Here is a 19,942-nt window from a genome sequence, read left to right on the forward strand (position 1 = left end):
ATATGTTTGAGGGATGAATGAATTGATTGATCTTCGTTTTTTCACTTAGCAAACTTCTACTTCAATTTCCAGGCACATTCCCGCTCTACAGATTTATCTATCTTTCCCAGACCAAATTTATACCTTATACCTCCTTTCTTTTGTTATGATAGCCCATATATTATCTCCATCAAATCCATCTTTATATCGTAGTCATTTTGGTTTGTTTCTTCTACTAACCTGTATATTGCTTTTGAGCAATTAATTTATATTTGATCCCCAGAACCTAGCACACTGCTTAGAAAACTTAGGTGCTCAAAAATATTTGTTGATTTGAACTGCTGTTCCTCTTTTAATATTCAGAAGTGGGCAGGAGGTAACTATTTTAATGTAGAAGTCAGTTATGACCTGGATATTTTTAGTAATGAGTTGACAGGCACAATAGTATATTAGCTAACTTTTGCTGCATAGAAAAATTATCCCAAAACTTTGTGGCTTAAAGCAACAAACATTTGTTATTTTGCCATTTTTGTAGCTCAGGAACCTCAAGGTACCTTATCTGAGTCCCCTCACTTAAAGTCTCTCACAAGGTTTCGGGTGGGGCCGTAGTCATCTCAAGGACTAAATGCAGAGAATCCACTTTTGTGTTCACTCTTGTAGCTGTTGACAAGCTTCATCCTCCTGGGCTGTTATCCAGAGACATCAGTTCCTTGCCATGTGATCCTATTCATAGGAAAGCTCATAATAAGACATCTGGTTTCTATCAGAGAGAGTAATGGAGAGATCAAAAGAGGGCAAATTAGATGAAGTCACAGTCTTTTTGTAACCTAATCTCAGAAGTGATTAGGTTACAAGTGATTCCATAACTTTTGCCATGCTCTATTCATGAGAAATGTCAAGCCCACACTCAAGAGTACTATTTAGCCTCATAGATAGCAATACCACTTATGTTTTCTCAAAAACAATAACAAATATATACATAGATGGATTTATAGAGGTATTATGTGTTATTTCTGGAAGATAAGGGCTCTATTAACCCAAGAAACTTGGCATGATTCTATACTCATGTTATTTGGCCCTGTCTTTTCTTAGAATCAAAGAGGACTAGCAGGTAGATATGGTGGCAATTCTATTCTCCAAAAACTAGCAACTCTTTTTTGTTTAACAATGATTTCCAGTATGCACTCTCTGGATGTCTAGCATTCCAGTTGTACCTCAGAAGTTAATCAAGGAGAAAGGAAGGAGTGCTAAGCTCATGCCCCTTACATTCAGGTGCCACCCAACCCAATTCTATCATAGTACCTCTGCTGAGTACTTATTGCTGAGTTCATTAATTAAAAGTTTGAAAAAATTGTTTGAAATGTTTGAGAAATTCTAGAGCAATGTTTTTTGGCTATAGCAGAATAATATGGCATAGTCATTAGGTAAGTGGGCTTGGGAACCAGCCTGCCTAGGTTTCTTTGTATCCAGGTTCTGCCATTTGCTACACATGTGAAGGGATTGAGAAGTCTGGACTTGATACCACCCACAGTTATTTCTTGGTCCTTTCTGTGTCTGAAGCCAAAACTACTTGGGCAGATTTGATATTGCGCTTCTTTTCATTTTCACTGTAGGCTTCACTTATTAGTCACCCTGTATTTATCTTAGTTTAACATGACCAATGGAATGGTTAATACATTTACCATCATTATTCCTACTGTTTTCTGTCCTGATAATAGGTCTCTGACTGAATGATGTGTGTTCTTTTAATAAACTTATCTAGAAAGAAAATTATCTATAATTGATTTCCATACCTGTCAATGCATACTGTTTCATAATCAGTTAAAATATTTTTACAACTGTGGATTTACCAATATCATTGTGTCACTTATTCTAAGTTATTGCAGACCAACATTTTCAATTATGTTGTTAAATAAAGAGCCTGTAGGATGTAATTGATTGCCTACATTAAGGTAGTATCTTGCAGTTCATCAAATAGTGAATTTTCTGGCTTAATTAATGAGGAAGCTCAAAAAGGGAAGCACTAAATATTCCATATACTGTGCTCATAACAGGACTAACCCCTGAACCTGAGACTTAGCTGTTGATGCTGTCTTTTTTGTTTTTAAATTCTAGCTTCTGGAAATTAATTGATCATTGAAATAATTTTTAGAAGGATTCTTATTACTCATTTTTATCTAAGAGCCAACATCTTTATGTGTTCCTCCTTATGTTCTATTAGTTGACTGCAACTCACCTTCAAAGTGTAATGTAGAAGTTGATTTTTCAAGTAGAGGCAAATTACATGTTTTCAATAGGTGACTTGGGCTGGAGAACAAAAGTCATGAGAAAACTCTTTGTCAGATGGTACTGGCACCTCTCCATGATTATAATGTCCAGGGTGTGTGCAATGTGGGGAGGAACATCACTGAGAAGGAGCCTAACTTGTACTACAGTTTTCAAGTCTCTACAATTGCAATATAGTGAAAAATGTTGGACCTTTGGCAAGTTATAAAAATAAACCTCATAAGAAAAAAATTGTGGTTTTTGAAATGCATAGAACATGATGTATTCATAACACAGTGAACATTGAAAGCCTGTTTTCTCAGCCAGGGATTTTAAAATAAGACCCTCACATAAGGAAATGCTGCAAAAAAAGTATATCTATAAGGAAGAAAATAGCACAGCAAGATGATGATTAGCTGAAAGGCTCAGATAAATTTACCCCTCTTTTCTTAAAAGTTTCTCTTCCATGGGCTTCCTTAACAGGCATTCCTTTGTTTTCCTTTCCTTCTTGGATGACTCTTCTCTTTCCTTTGCTGGCTCCCTTCCTTCCCACTTTTTAGCCATAAATATCCCACAGATATATCCTCTTACCTTCTGGAAGTGGTGTTATCTCCTAGCTTTAATTATTACTTCTCTAAAATGGTACCACTTGTATCTTCAGCCTTGGCCTCATGGCTTCTCATCACTCTTCATCCACCAGCTTTTCTATTTATGTTATCATAATTTCCTGAGAAGCTATGGATTTATATAATCAATGGAATTCTTTTATTATATGTATATAAGTTGATATATCTTTAAGCTGTATTTCTACAGCTTAAGAATATGGAGTTTCCCTTTAATTTCTTTGATAATATTATCTTGTGGAATCAATTTCTGAGTAATTTTCTAACCAAATTTAATTTTAACCTGAGATAATAAGAGAAAGATCACATGAGAACCTCATTTCTGTGACAGCCTGAAGAAACTATTTTCCAATAAGTTTTTGTACTCAAATATTTAATTAGAGCTATGTCAGGTTAAAAAAAAAGTCATTAAAAAAATAGTCAGTGTTTTAAGTGAAAACCTCTATAAGTATATGATAGAGTTCTCACTGAACAGTTGTAATGGGTGTCAAGAAGTCAGTATATATACATAAAAATAAAAAATTCTACAGAATGTAGAGCATAAAGTCAAAATAAGTGCTTATTAAGTTAAAGCAATGCTACCATCTAAATGCTAAGTAATGTAAGCCTTGAATCCAAATGAATAAGCAATTATTGGTATTTTTAACTGGTATAGCTTTTGGTAGTTGAAAACTCTAGAATTATGTTCACATCTTGATTGAGGGATTGACCCCAACTGAAACAGCTGTGGTGTTGGAAAAGATCACAATGAACTGCTAAGGGTAATTGGAAGAAACTAGTTATGACAAGTGATTAATCGGAGAGATAGAAACTATAGGTGACTTACTTCACTCTGTACTCCAATAAAGATCTATAAAAATAAATAAATAAATAAATAAATAAAATACCTAGTCAGAAAAAAAAAAACTATAAGTAATGTTCCTACTTTCTAAATTCTTGAATTAGACACAATTTTATCCTCATGCTCATTTTCCCATATAGGCTTCTTCTTTTATAGTCATCATTTATTGATAATTTCCATCATCTCTCCCCATCCCCAGTATGCTGAGTCATGCGATTCTACCATCTTAATGTCTCTAACATCCATTCTCCATCTCTAGGCCACTACTTCTACCTCAGATCATTTTTATCCTTATCTCTTTCTTTTCAACTTACTGCAAGACCCTGCTAACTGATCACTCTAGTTTTGCTCCTTCTTCAATCCATTTGCTAGACTTTTACCAGAAGGATCTTTTGAAGATGCAAATCAGAATATATTTTGCTCCTACTTGAAATCTCTTGGTGAAACACCATACTGAAAAAATTTAGGAAAAATCCTAAACTTCTTGTCATTGTATATATAACTCTTTAAGATCCCTAACATACAACTTCTACTTAGAATAAGTTTTAACGTTATTTATTTTTCAGTCATGTACAAACAATTACAAAGTCAGGATCATTCTTATTGATATACTGGCTATATAGGTATCCTTGAAAATCCTTGAAGAGCAACATCAACCAAGAGCTATATCCTGTACAGAACTATCTGAGATGGCAAGGAATTGCTAGCTGGCCCCAAATAAAAGCACACATAAGAAGAAAAACAGTGGACTTCCCTGGTGGTTCAGTGGTTAAGAATCCACCTGCCAATTCAAGGGACATGGGTTTGAGCCCTGGTCTGAGGAGATCCCACACGCCATGGAGCAACTAAGCCCATGTGCCATAACTACTGAGCCTGTGCTCTAGAGCCCTCAAGCCACAACTACTGAGCTCATGTGCCACAACTACTGAAGCCCATGCACCTAGAGCCCGTGCTCCGCAGCAAGAGAAGCGACCGCAATGAGAAGCCCACACACTGCAATGAAGGGTAGCCCCTGCTCGCTGCAACTAGAGAAAGCCCACATACAAGAATGAAGACCCAAAGCAGCCAAAAATTAATTAATTAATTAATATTTTTTTTAATTAAAGAAAAAACAATATAGGGCAGTATGGCGCTTTGGACTCCTATAGATCTGAGTTTAAACTTTGGTGCTTTTCCTTAAAACTGTGTAATTCTTAACCTTATTTTTCCTGTTTTTAAAATGGGGCTGTTAGTAACAATTCCATGAGATTGTTGTGAGTATTAAATGAGATATTCTCATTTAGCTCATAGATATTCTCAAAGCACACATTCTAATGCTTCATTCACATTAACAAAAATCAAAGAACAAGTGATAAAGATGACATCAATGCAGGGGACAGTATAAACCCAGAGTAAAAGTAATTGGGAAATAGAGGAGAAATATATAACCAGACTATGAGTTGCCAAATAAGGTAGACCCTGTATTGGAGGAAGTCTGGGAAAAACACATGCAGCTGGAGAGAGAAGAGAGAGAGAGAGAGAGAGAAAGAGAGAGAGAGAGAGAGAGAGTGTGTGTGTGTGTGTTTGTGTCTGTGTGTGTTGTAGAAATAGTAGCAGTAGTAGTAGTAATGATAGAATCAACTAGAGAATGTATAAGGCAAGATAGCTAATAACTACCACATACTGAATACTTATTCTTAGCTTACCAAGAATATGTCCCAAATTCTTTCCATGTATTAACTTAATTATTACAAGAGAATTAAAGCAGACAAAGGAAATCAGGAGAAAACTTAAGTTTTAATGAGGAAAAAGCAATACTTAAGAAACACTTAAGAGATGAACAGAGAGTCACCTCTATAGAGGAACAATAAGAAGTTGGCAGAGAGGTAGGGACCAAACTCAAAGATCGTTATGTCAATTAATCCAAGGGAGGATCAGATCTTAAGGAGAAGACAAATAGTAACAAATGCTGGGGAAGTATTAAAATAAGGAAAAGAGCCAAGAGTGTCCATTGGAATTGACAATTAGTAGGCCTCTGATGTCATGTTCCAGAGAAATTTCCCTGAAGCAGTGAGGTCTGAAGTCAGATTGTAGGTGGGCTGAGGATTGAATAGGAAGTGAGGATAGTGAATGAAAGGTGTATACTACTCTCAAAAGAAATTGAAAAGTTTAGGAGAGAAGGCAGTGGTTCTTTGGGACACAATTGGAACTGGTTATTGAAAGTTAGAACTGGAAATAATTGAAAATTTACAAATCTAAATCCACTTGCATGTTAATATCTTTGGGATCATTTTGAATTCCTGAGACATAAACTTTAGAAAACATTTTCCTCTAAAGCTTTGATAATACAGAATTTTCTACTAAATGGAAATGGATATTAATCCAGAATAGCTTCATAGTTCTGCTCTTTATAAGTCTCAGTAATAAAGGTTAGATAAAGATATACAGAAGAGAAAACTGTAGCTTTAAACAAACTATAAATCCTAAGGAAAACATCAGTGTAAGTTTGAATTTGAGGAAGACTCCAAAGAAGTCATAGGAAATGAAATATCACTTAAAGCCCAGAAAAATTTAATTTCAAAGTGTAGATATTTATTGAAGGTCTACTTGGTAGTATAAGACACTATATTTAATTTTGGCAATTTCAACTCTGATTGATTGCCATTTTATCCCATGTAGAATTTACCTTATTCTACTTTCTCTTCCATGAGACATTTAGTTCCTGTTGATACAGTCATGTTTTTCTTCTTCATCGCTGTCATTGATTTTCATAAGATGATGTTCAGAGGGAGAGCCAAATGGGACCAAGTCAATAAGTTAAAGTCCTACTCTAGGAGAAACATTCAGCAAACAACAACAGGGAGAACCTTTGTTCTTGTAGGCATTACTTTTTAAATCTCTGGAATTTTAAACCATGAGGTCTGGCTATTTTAGTTAGAAGGATTAAACTCCAGTACCTCAGGTGAAAAATCTTTTTAACCGGGAGTCAAACCTTCTTATACTTCATTGAGACAAGCTTAGAACATGAAAAAATAGTTTAAAAAATTGATATTGGGCTTCCCTAGTGGCGCAGTGGTTGGGAGTCCGCCTGCCGATGCAGGGGACGCAGGTTTGTGCCCCGGTCCGGGAAGATCCCACATGCCGCAGAGTGGCTGGGCCCGTGAGCCATGGCCGCTGAGCCTGCACGTCTGGAGCCTGTGCTCCGCAATGGGAGAGGCCACAACAGTGGGAGGGCCACGTAACACACACACACACAAAAATTGATATTGTTATAATAATCGTTTACCCACAGTGATAATTAATGAAAAGATTAAGTTGTGAGGATAAATAGTATAAGCATTTAGAGAAAGAAATGCTTAATACAGTAAAGGATTTGTGGAAGGTTCTCAGAGAACCTGGGAACTGAGCTTGGCCTTGAGACTGGGTATATTATAGGCAGAGAAAGAGAACAGAGGTTTTCTAGGAAGAAAGAGCAGAATGTTTGAATAAGTGTTTAAATTACAACCTGGAAATTGTAGAGACTCTACTTGGATCTTTTGAGGAGTCAACTGGCAAATAAAAATATCTTTAAAGGGTAATGTATACAGTAATTCTCTTCTATCAAAACAAAGGGCTCTGATCCATTTTTTTGTGCTCGTAAAACAACCACTTAATGATAGGCATTTGTGGTGCTCATTCCTTCCATCAGTAAAGGATACCAAGTTACTAGCCCAAGTTATTAGCCCCTTGGTTCTTTAATAATAATAATACTAATATATATGTCAGTTATACAAATCTAAGTATGATAAAATTCATTTCTATAAAGAGTTTAAAGATTATTAAGATATCCTTTCTGTGATAAGACTTGTTTCAAGTATACAATTTCACCAGTAGTTTTGTTACTGTTTTGGAGGAAAGAAATCAAAACTATGTATTTTCTCAAAAAATTTTAATACAACAGAATTTTATGCCCTGCAAAAATCTTAATGAGACAATGTATGTAAAACTCCAGTCACAGCTCCTGGCACGGAACAGGGACTTGGGATTTGCTAAAGGTTAATTCAAAATAAATGATCAATAAATGTTTGTTGAATTGAATTATTTAAAATTTCTATCATATAATTGGGTCCTAATTGTTAATGTTTAACTTCCCTTCTGACTGATGGTAGATATATATTCCTTTTTTTTTTTAACTAGAAATACAGTCCAATTCAACCATTATTCAGATGCCTATTCTACGCTTAGCATAGTGGTGAATAAAAGAGATTCAGTTTGTGACTTCATGGGACTTCATGTAGTGGAAAAAATGTGAAGTTGACCTACCAGCTCTTTCAGGTTCTGGAGTAGGGGAAGCATGGTTAAAATGATTTGATAGGGCTTCCCTGGTGGCGCAGTGGTTGAGAGTCCGCCTGCCGATGCAGGGGATGCGGGTTCGTGCCCCGATCCGAGAAGATCCCACGTGCCGCAGAGCGGATAGGCCCATGAGCCATGGCCGCTGAGCCTGCACGTCCGGAGCCTGTGCTCCGCAACGGGAGAGGCCACAACAGTGAGAGGCCCACGTACCGCAAAAGAAAAAAATGATTTGATAGATATATGTTCCAGCCTAAACACTATTATGAGTGCATTTGTCTTAACCACATGACAGGAATATTGGTATATCACAATATATTATATCCCCATAAGATTTCTAGGAGATACACTCCCTATCATGACTTGAAATATAAGAATCAATAAATGCATTCAACTTATATAAATAACCTGTGAAATTATTCAGATAATTCCAGTGTATATTGCTCTCAATAGTTACATATTTCGTTGAATTTTAAAACAAACTAAATAAAGCCTATAGTTCAATAATGACTGTGTGGTTTCATTAAAACTTACATTTTGAAAGTTTCTTAGAAGGCCAACACTTCATAATTAATGACTGTTCAGCCAAAAGGTTGACCTTCTGAATGACTGGATAAGTGCAAACTTAGGAGGAAAAAAAATTGCTTTGGACTATTTATTCAAGCCTAAAAGCCATTATATTTTAGAATGAAAGTAAGTTCTAGAACTATGCCTAAGAAATTGGCTCTATATTTTAACATTTGAGAACCCTTTTTACAATAAAAATTCATGCTGTCTACTTTCTTTTATGCTATATTTAAAATAAGAGAATTTGTAAAAAGCTTCATTTACCTTGATCGTTTGTGACCTCCTTTAAAGGTTCCCAAGATTGAACTCACAGGCATGTGAAGTCTAAGATACCAGACATTTGATATAAATGGATCCAGCATTCTTTCCAAGCTGAATCTACAAAGCTTCTACTGACAGAAAGCTTCCTCTTATCTGAGATTGAGTCAGTTAGTTCATTTACTTAAAGGTTAGTGTTAATGAGATCAAGGTCACAGGAAGGGCCTGATGGAAAGAAACTTCGAAGTCAAACAGGCCTAAATTTGAATTACAGTTCTGCTTCTTACTAGTTGTATGACCTCAAATAGGTTACAAAGCCTCCCTGAGGCTCAGTTTCTTCACCTTTAAAATGGGAGAGTAGAACATATCTTTCTATGTTTTGGAGTGAAACAGAGGCACTCCAGTTACCATTTATGCACTTAGTTCAGGATCTGATACATAATGTGCCCTCAATAAATGTTAATTGTAATTTTAATTTTTTATTAGAAAAACAACTCACCGTACACATTGTGTATTCTGCTGATCATTAGTCAGCAATATCCAAATATTAGCAAAAAGCATTGTTCTTGGAATGTATAGAAGCCTATACACCTGCTTATTATATTTTTGGACCCACCAGAAATTTCAGCTGTTCCAACAAGAATTCCTTTTCTCTTTGTATGACAATTACAATCAGTTCTAATGCTATCCCAGTGATTGAATAAATTGTAAGAATAATCATGTAAAATAACATCGTTTCAGTTCATATATGCTCAATAAATGGTGTATTGACACATGAACAAATGGATGATTGAATGAATGAACTATTTAATACTCTGGAGCACTTGGAAACAAAGCTTGAGGTGAGAGACTAGAGATTCACTTCCCTGCTAACACTGACTTGCTCCATGACTTTGAGAAATTTCCTAATTCCTTTGATTCTTGATTTCTTCCTCTTTAAAACATACTGGTTTGTTATGTAATGTCCATGATTCCTCACCTCTTCTGAAGGGCTCTGATTCAAACAGGCAAGGAAACTTGACTTAGGAGGCAATTTCTTTCTAGAAGAGGTGTGGGAGCATATGTTCCTTGAGCTCTTGGATCTCATCTTCATGTTCTCTGTTCTAAGTCTAACAGACTTTTGAAAATTTCCCCAAATGTGTATTATTTTACCAACTGAAGAATAGAGAGTGCATTAAGAAAATTCACAGTGAAAATGAACACATCTGGAGGAAATGATTTCAATCAGTTTTCTAGAGAAAAGAGTCTTAGAGATGAGCCTTTAGTAGAAGAAATCTAAAGGGTGAGCAGATTTGTTGGCAATCTGTGCCTTTCATTGGCCAATAGCTCCTTCTAGTATTTTTCACTCATTCATTCATTCATTCATTCATTCAACAAATTCTTGTTGAATGATTACTATTTGCATGGCAACATGCTAGTGTAGGATTATAAAGATGAATTTGATATATACTTTGTCCTTAAAGAATTTGCTCTTTAATAAGGATAAGGCATATATATATAAATTTTTAAATGTTCTAAATGACATGAAAAAAGTTAAATGAGATTTAAAAGGAAGGAAGACTTAATTTTAGCAAGTCAGTTGGCGGCGAAGGGAGGGAAAGTAAAGAAATCTCGGAGGAGATGGCATTTCGCTTGTGTTTAAACACCTGTAGATTGGACAGAAGAGAACTTTTGACTGAGGAAATAATGTGAGCAAAGACTCTGAGAAGTACGAAATTGAGTGCAGTTAGTTTGTACAGTTGGGTTTATGAAAGGGAATAATGGGAAATACATTTAAAAGGACACCATCAGATTGAGAGGACCTTGAATGTGACAGTGAGGGCCTTGGTTTTTATTTTCTAGGCCAAAGCAAGCCAGTGGAGATTGCAGAGAAGGGAGATGGAAGAAAATTGTGTTTTAGAATGGTGACCCCCAAAGAAGAGTTGTACATTGTAATTGTAAAATGAATTTTGATGGGCAGATGCCACCAATGAATCTCCTAACCCAGTTCTCTTTCTTGTCCAGGCTGCTGATGTACTACTGCAACATGGAGCTAACATCAACGTTCAAGATGCAGTTTTTTTCACTCCATTGCACATTGCAGCATACTATGGGCACGAACAGGTAATTCAGTGGCATTTCCGAAGCCTGGGGCATCACTTAAGTGTTCCAGGCTTTTCTTGAACTGTACTAGGTTCAAAGAAAGGATATTTAAGATATCCTTTAAATTAGTTTTGCCATCTGCTCATCAGTTCCCCCCTTGAAGAGCTTTTGTAGATCCATAGAAACATAGCAGCTACCAAGTTATACATTTTTACTGACTACTTTAGTACACGAGGGAGGCAGTAGAGTATATGGCTAAGTGTGTGGCTATAGAAATCGGCCTGAATTTGAAAAATTACTAGCTTTATGACCATGTGTAGGTTGTATAACATCCCTGATCCTCAGTTTCTTGTCTATAAAATGAAAAAAATATTAATAGCACCTGCCTCATAGGGTTGCTCTTATGATGATATATTAATTTAAAGTGTTTGGCAAATGCTCAACGAATGTCACTGGGATGATACTAACACTAACAATAAAACAAATCATAAAGCCCATTCCAAAAGTTCTCTGAAAAACGATAACTTTTAGAAATGGAGTTTCCTCTTTTCTAGTGACCTGGCATGTGGTAGGCTAAAAAATGTCTACCAAAATATGTTCACATGTTCACGTTCTAATTTGTGGAACCTGTGAATGTTACCTTAAAAGGGACTTTGCAGATGTGATCAAGTTAAGGATCTTGAAATGGGGAGATTATCCTGGATTATCTGTGTAAACCTGATGTAATCACAAGGGTCCATATAATAGAGAGCAGAAAATCAGAGTGAGTAGTAGGAGATGTGACAATGGAAGCAGTACAATAAAGTGCTACAAGAAGGGGCCACAAGCTAAGGGATGCAGGCAGGCTGTAGAAGCTGAAAAGTAAGGAAATGAAAGCCTCCAGAAGGAATGCAACCTGCCAAAACCTTGATTTTGGACTTCTGACCTCCAGAACTCTAAGAGAATAAAAATGTGGTTTTTTCATCCAATAATTTTGTGGGAATTTGCTACAGTTGCAATGGGAAACTAATATATGGAATAACCTAGATAAACTAAAAAATGATCACTAAATATGCTTTAAATATATAATTTGCTTTAAATATATAGTTATGTATCAGAAACATATTTATAAATTTTGTTAATCTGTAATTAAGTAATGATATGTATAGAATGCTTTAAAGTTTACAGTGTAGCGTCATTCAACAAATAATTTCATTTGACCTTCATGACAACCTTATGAACTTAATAAGAGTTACCATGTGAGCAAACTCATACTATGGGACAGGCACTATGTTAAGGCCTTTTTGTGGATATTTTTCTAATTTTGCCCCAACCCTAAAATCAGCTGTTATTTACCCTGTCTAATCAATGATACGCATGGAGCTTACTCAGGTCAGGTAGCATGCCAGAGTCATGCAGCTAATAAGTAGAAGAGCTGGAGTATGTATTCAGGTCTGTCTGATCCCAAAACCCATCTTCATTCTGTTGTACCAAAGAGCCTCTTCTTATCCCTCTTCTATCAGTGAGAGAAATCATAAAGTCCAGGCCATTTACTGAAGTAGTGGAGCTAGAATTCAAGGCCTGGTGCTGTAATTCCACAGTCTGTTGATTTTCAACCTTAACATATTGAAAGAAAAATTTTATATGCTCTTTTCAAACACTGTCTTTTAGCTATACTCAAGAAACTCAATAGAACCAAATAAAACAGAAATACAAATGTAATTAGATAATCAAAACTTAACTGTTCTTTTGACATTCTGTTTTTACTCTTCCTCATTTTATCTCTCTAGATCTGGTCTCAGTTATGCAGCAGAATTATGCCTTTTTACCTTTGTACAGTTCATGCCATTGCACTGCCTGAGGATCCCAAGTTAAAAATCAAACTTCCTTGTGTCTCTGTGCTGTTCTAGTCATTGTGCCTTTCTTTCTTTGCTGGCTGGAGTGTGCCTGGACAGTCTCAGACCTGCAAAGTGTGACCTCTAGCTAGGGGAGACTGCTCATTTCATTGATATGCTGCTCAGACTGCACTGGGGTGCCCTGGAGAGTTGAGCACTGAAAATGCTTCTGAAAGTACTGAGTCCAAAACTCAGGTGATGAGAAAACTTCATACTTTTCTGACTTCAGGCACAGAGAGGATATACACAGTGCCTGTTATTTGTAGAGTCATCCTCTTTGGCGATTAATCTCATGACCCAGCAGAAACATAAAGAGCTTCTATGTATGTTGTGTGGAGGCCTAAATTTGTTTACTTTCCCTGAATATATAGTCACAGTATTATAAAATTATGCTAAAATGTGGATGGCCGTTTTATGATAAGGGACTCACTTTCTATGTGCAAAGACAGCACATAAGTAATTTATGGAAGCTATTGTCATTTACTAAAATATGCTGACAGGAGAATGGCACATTCGATATATAAATGTGCCTAATGTGCCATGTTCCTTGCCATTTGCTTATTTACTTATTTTAAGTGGAAGAGTAGATGTTTTTTATCAACAGCAGTATTTCCTAGGTATATAATAATAGTGCTTAATAGACAATCGATTTCAAAGATGATTTAAATCTGTCCATTATAAAGTCACATAATCAGAATTTATGGAGCCTATGTAAGTGGAAGTATCTGCTTAGGTGTGCAAGGTTCTTGAGACTAAATGTCTACTGTTCAGATTTCTCTTGAATTAAGTATTGGTCTACCCATTAGCCAAGAAGTAGATAAAATACATGTGTTTCATATTGGTGCTACCACTTCTGCTATCATTTATTGAATACCAGGCACTTTTCTAAGTGCTTTATGTGTAATAACTTATTTAATTATCACAACAACTCTATGAGGCATTCCCATTTTAGCAACGAAGAAACTGAATTTTCAAAAGGCCAAATAATTTATTCAAGGTGACATACCTAATAAGCAGAAGCCCAATTTCAGAAACTTTGTTCTTTAACTACTGCATGAAATAGGAAGTTTTCCCACATCCCACCCAGCTAATTTTTTTGCCTAGAATTTCTATCTAATATATAATATATTCTTCAGAGGCTTCTGCTCAAGATATGTTTATTTGCTGCCACAAAATAGTTTTAGAGCTTGAATTCACTTTTATGCTGATGCCACAATGGTCAAGACTTTTGAGGAGTCCTCCCATAACTGTTATTTTAATGGCACGGGTGCATCCTAAGTTATCTCTTGGGATCACTATGATAAGTCCTAAAATTCACAGGGGAGGTAATGTCAATTTTAAAGAAATTATTTGGAAGGTTCCTAATTGAATATATAAATAATTTGAAGGAATCCCATAAATTACCTGAAACAACCCCTGGAAACTCTTGAGTTGTTTATTACTTCATCTCGCTCTGTCCTCTTGGATGTGAATCTCAGCTAATTTGGGAAGATGCTGGGGGCTAGTGTGGCTATCTCCTGTTTACTCACAAATCAAAAAAGGACCCAGAACCCCAGTAGCAAGATTACCATTGGTAACCTATGCATGGAACCGCTATGAAAATCAAGTAAGCACTGCTGGCTCTGGCCAGAAGGAGACCTTAGAAAAGATTGTTCAGAGAAGATTATGGGTGACTTGAGAGAAGATTATTTATGTATTGATACAATGAAGACCCAACCCTGAAATTGCTCCAGTTTTAGATTTCTTGTTAGGTGATATAATAATAAATTCCTTATTGTTTAGGCCAGTTGAGTTAGGATTTTCTGTTATTTTCAGGCAAAAATTATCCAAGAGAAAACCTAAATGATATGTCTCCTTCCATATTGCTGAAGGCATTGAATTACTGTTTGGCATTTGATACTAATTTCAAATGCGTGGATCCTTTAGGTAACCCGCCTCCTTTTGAAATTTGGTGCTGATGTAAATGTAAGCGGTGAAGTCGGAGATAGGCCCCTCCACCTAGCATCTGCAAAAGGATTCTTTAATATTGCGAAACTCTTGGTGGAAGAAGGCAACAAAGCAGATGGTAAGATTATGTTTAGAAGAAGAGATTTGCTATCTTTTAATTTATGTATGCTTTTTACTTCTACTTTACTTATTTATTAGAGAATAATCTAAGTTGATTAATCTTGTACTCATGTACTAATTTGTTCCACAAGTCATAATTTATTATTTTTTATACATTAATTAAACCTATATGTTAATCCTTCTTTACATATTTTAGCTCAACTCTTAATGTATTAGGTGCTGCAGTAAAAATAAGGGGTTTTCCTAAATTTTTCCTACTTTTTGTTATTCACTAATCTTTTTTTAATTGAGGTAAATTTTACATATAGCAAAATTCTCAAATCTTAACTGAATATTGACTTAAGTGAATATTTGCTTGTGGATATACCCATGTAAAAACCACCCAGATCAAGATATAGACATATTTTCATCTGGAAAGTTGAAAATATTTCACCTGGAAAGTTCCTTATTGCCCACTTCTCAGTAAATAGCTTTCACCACCAAAGATAATCAATATTCTGGCTTCTATTGCTATAGGTTAGCTTTTTTCCTGTTCTTGAATTTGATAATTTTGTGACTGCTTTCTTTTGATCAACAAGATGATTTTGACTTTTATCCATGTTGTTGCATGAATCATAATTTGCTCTTTTTTATTACCAAAAATTCTGTGAATTTCCCACAATTTAACTGTTTATCCATTCTCCTTGTAATGGAAGGTTAAATGTTTCTAGTGTTTGACTTTTGTGAATATAGCTGCCAGAAACATTCAATTCTTCTTGTCAATATATGTGTTAATTGCTCTTCATTTTTTGTGTGTGTGTGTGTGTGTATTTAGAGAGAGAGAGAGAGAATTACTGCATCAAAGGGCATGCACATGGTTAACTTTTAGGAAATTTCAGACAACTTTCAATATTTGCAATGTTTGCAATATTTTTCACTCCCACAGCTATATATGAGAGTTCCAGTTGCTCCCCACATCCTCCCCAGTATTTGATACTACTGTTATTTTTAATGGAAATAGAGTTAGAATGTGATCAGGTTGGGAAAAAAAACCTTTAGAATACACAGAAAGATTTTAGCTGCATTTAGTAGAATAGAATTTCCTGCAACTTTTTAGTTTTTTAATTACAAAATGAATTTTGGAAAATTGAAAGTATTGAAAAAACTTTCTTTCTCTTTTTTTCCTCTTCCTCACAAACTTAATTTTTTGACACAAATTCACTCAGAGTTACATCTTGTCATTAAATTCTCTCAGGCATATCCAGCATTCTTCCACTGACCCCCAAGAGACCTAATTAAAAGCCCAGCTGTAAGAACTGCTGGCCTTTGCAGCAGAAATGATGCACATTTCCAAAAGCACAAGGTTGTTAGATCTATAGAACTGCCGTTTCCTTGGTCCAAAATTGAGATTGGTATTCAGTTAATAAAACTAATCAATGTTTTCATTACTCTAAGGAAAACACAAAGGCTCCCAGAGACAACTGTAACAAGAGGCTAGGGCAATTTCATTTCCATGTTGGAAACAGGGCCATTTTATCTGGTAACATTTGCGAAACGTAGTTTGTATCATTTTCTGAGCCAGTGTGTAATAACTCAGGAATTTTTTCTGTAGCATTATCATAAACAACTTGTGTTGTCAGCATGCAAGGAATGCTGTTGTCTGGGCCTTGTTTAAGCAGTCTCTGATTCTGTTGGTTTAGGATAGGCAGAGGTACACCAATGTGAATCACCGAACACATAATTGTTTTTGAAACTGCCTCACTCTTCCAAGGGGTCAGGAACTGCTCACATTTTTCCTTTATTATCAAGGCCAACCTCAGCCTTTTATTCCTCTGCACAACTCCAAAGCTCAGTGGTGTCAAAATGAGTATCATTTATGATCAGCATGTCTCCAGGATCAAAGGACTCTTCTACAAAAGGCATTGAAATGTGTACTGCACCCGGATTCCCGGTACATACCAGCATCATATGATATAATTTTTAACATTTTCTTTCTGACTCACACAAGCACTACATGCCTCCTACTCAATCATTCAAAAAAATCAAGTGACATGACTCAGATTTTTAAGTATTTTTACTTCCTTCTAATATACACTTGATATTTAAGTCCCTTTTGCACTTCAACCAATTGCAAAGAATAAATCAGAAAATCTTTTGTGCTGGTGAACACTGCACAAGATTTATTATCAGCTGGTTTACTTATTCCAAAATGTATCTAAGCCTCCAGATGATTTATTTTAGATCTGGACTTTGCCTGTGGTTAATGGACATAAGGGGAAGAATAAATGAATGACCCCAAAAGGAGCGCAATTTGAAATCTGGTATTTACAGCATGTTTCCGTGGTAACAGAATGTCACAAATGAAAATAAATTCAAGTTGCAAATTAGCCAAAATGTATTTCCAAAAGCACGTTCCGCATGTTTGTGAGGTTGACCTATTCAGTCACATATGTTTTAAGTCTCTAGTCTTCTTCCTTATACCTCGTAGGGCAATTAAAAAGGAGAACTGCAATGCTTATCGAATGAGATTGAAAAGGTCAAAATATTGCTGGACTCCATAGGAGGAAAATAGAGACACAATTCTCACAATTTATCATTTTAATAAAGTTAAAAATGGAAAATGTTAAATTCAGAAACTATTAATTTTTTGTCTTCTGAATGTTGAATGCTATAGTTCTCTTAACTGGAGAACTGGATACTAGAGAAAGTCACAAAAATTTCTAGGGCATGGTCAGTAAGGAGAAGTAATTTATTTTTTAAAATGTGTCTTGTCAGAACTATCACACAGATTTGTTACTGAAAATTTATTTAAGACACACTTGGGAGTTGCTTTAGAGAGCTGGTGGGATGTCCTAACATTGCTGGGTTAATATGGAAATGTTTATTTTATCTTTAAGATCAATGAGCAAAAATAAGCAAGAAGTAGCATCCAGCTACCTACCCATTCATCCAATCTTTCTTTCAAAAGACATTACTGAACATTTACTCTCTTCAAAGTAGAGGACTAGTGACCAAATATTTTCCTAATAATGATTTATATGTATTCCTTTGCTTGAAATTTTCCTTTACTTAAATTTCTAAATAAGATGTTAGAGCAAACAGAATATCATTCATACATTCAGTTTTCCTCAGGTAAGAATAATAATATATGCACTTTTTGTTTTTGCAAATTGGTCCAAGACAAAATTAAGGGATCAGAAGGACTGAAGCAGAAATACAGGTTATATATATATATATAGATAGATAGATAGATAGATAGATAGATATAGATATAGATATATATAAACTCTGCGTCTGATGCAGATTTCTCCTGGCTTGTCCCTTTGGTTGGTATTTATATCTTCTTTGATGGGAATAATGTCTAGGCCATTGCAGGTAATTCACCAAGTAAAGAGTCTGCTTTGAAGTTTATTGATTCAACTAGAGAAGAATAATTTTGGGTGGGGCCAGGCATGGCTAAAGGAAAATTATGAATTAATGGAATATTGTGCTTCATTCTGCTTTACAATGTCCCCTCTGGCCCTCAAGAACTCACATGTGACCTCCTGATGCCCTGGACTCCCTGCGGTCCTCAAGCTTTGACTCATGGTATTGACTTTCCCTGGCTTCCAACAGAATGTGAACAAAGGAAAAGTATCTTAAAAAGGAAGATAATCAAAACAACCAGGAAAATTCTTCTGAAGGAAGTGCGTCCTTCTGAGCTACTCATTAATAGAAAAGATTCAAAGATTTATTTTTCAATAACAGTCTTGGGAGGAGGAGTTCAGGAACTTTGTTAAAGATTTCCCTTTGGCTTAAGATCTTGCAGGTTGATAAAATAAGAATTATTGTCTACAAATATAGCAGCTAAACCAGTGTTCATTAAATGTTAAATAATGATTATATTTGAACTTTTTAAAATTAACTCTTATCTTGCCTTTCTTTTCCTTCCAATCCTTCATCATTAAAAAAGTAATTCTATCAATTATTTTGGCTTTATGGATAATTTCTTTTATAGATATACATAAGAATGAGAATGAATGGGATTTGTTAAGGGCTATTATTTTCTATTTTGAATAAAGCACCCTGTACAGATGGACAAAGTAGTAAAATAATAAAACAAATGGTTGTAGAACAGTCGATCTGGTTATTTTTGGTTTGAAAAATTGTGCTAGAGCAGATCTAGAATTTAGCAGCTTGGTGTTGATTTGTTATTACTTCAGGCCTGTAATTATTGACTATTCAACTAGATTGTAAATTATTTGAGGGTATAGATTCTGTGCCTTTATAGCTTATTTGCCTTAGCACTTAACAAAATTCTAAGAGGGAAATTAGTAAAAAGGGAGAGTGAAGATTTTTATTAAGTATCTAATTTGTGATAAGTATCATGCTAGACACTTTCTAGAAATGATCTCCTTTAATCATTTCAGCGTCCCTGCTGCACCAATAGTGTTATTATATCCACTGTTACTTATAAGAAATCAATATTTCCAACACCTAGCACAGCGCTTGGTGCATATTGATTATTTAATACTTGTTGAGGAATGACTATGTTTCAGTCAGGTGTTCTTATATGCAAGTGTTGGAAACTAAAGCTTGCTAGTTTAAGCATGAAGGGAAATATTAAAGGATATCAATTAGCACACAGAATCTTCCCCAGGACAGAGTAGAAAGCCAGGTTTGGAATTCTCACAGTGAGAAATGGTGTCCAGAATCACACCCCAAAACTAATCCTTTGAAGGCACACTGCCACCCCAGCTAGGCACACACAACAACACTTGTGTTTCTGGCACCAACAATGCGGGGCACCCAGTCTGTGGCTGGGCAACAGTACCACTGGAAATTAGATGGAGCTATTCTACCACTGCTACTTTGCCAAGATAGAACAGACTCTCCTTTTGTGTGTCATCAGCTCTGATGTCAGAGTCTGAAATAACATGTTGATTGAAAGAGCCTGTAGATGAGTGTCCAACCAGGACGTGGTTGAGAGTGAAAGGGTCACTATTAAAAAGTATACTAGGATAACAAGGCTAAACCAGGACATATGGTCACCCTCTACTAATTCTGTGCCCCTAACTGCAAAGGAGGCTTGAAAAGCATATTTTCGCTTCTATGATAAA

General features: G+C 35.6%; 1 protein-coding gene across 1 annotated transcript in view; it reads left to right on the plus strand.

The window, feature by feature from the left end:
• LOC307070161 (serine/threonine-protein kinase TNNI3K) overlaps window positions 1-19,942 on the plus strand; it is a gene marked incomplete at both ends in the record, with an annotated part of 286,301 nt that overhangs the window by 66,412 nt on the left and 199,947 nt on the right. Inside the window, 2 exons of the mRNA XM_079728397.1 lie at window positions 10,846-10,944; window positions 14,724-14,862. Coding sequence (XP_079584523.1) covers window positions 10,846-10,944; window positions 14,724-14,862 — 238 coding nt within the window. The remainder of the gene's footprint in view (window positions 1-10,845; window positions 10,945-14,723; window positions 14,863-19,942) is intronic.

Source organism: Hyperoodon ampullatus (genome assembly GCF_949752795.1).
Source record: "Hyperoodon ampullatus genome assembly, chromosome: 2".
Classification (NCBI taxonomy): Eukaryota; Metazoa; Chordata; class Mammalia; order Artiodactyla; family Ziphiidae; genus Hyperoodon; species Hyperoodon ampullatus.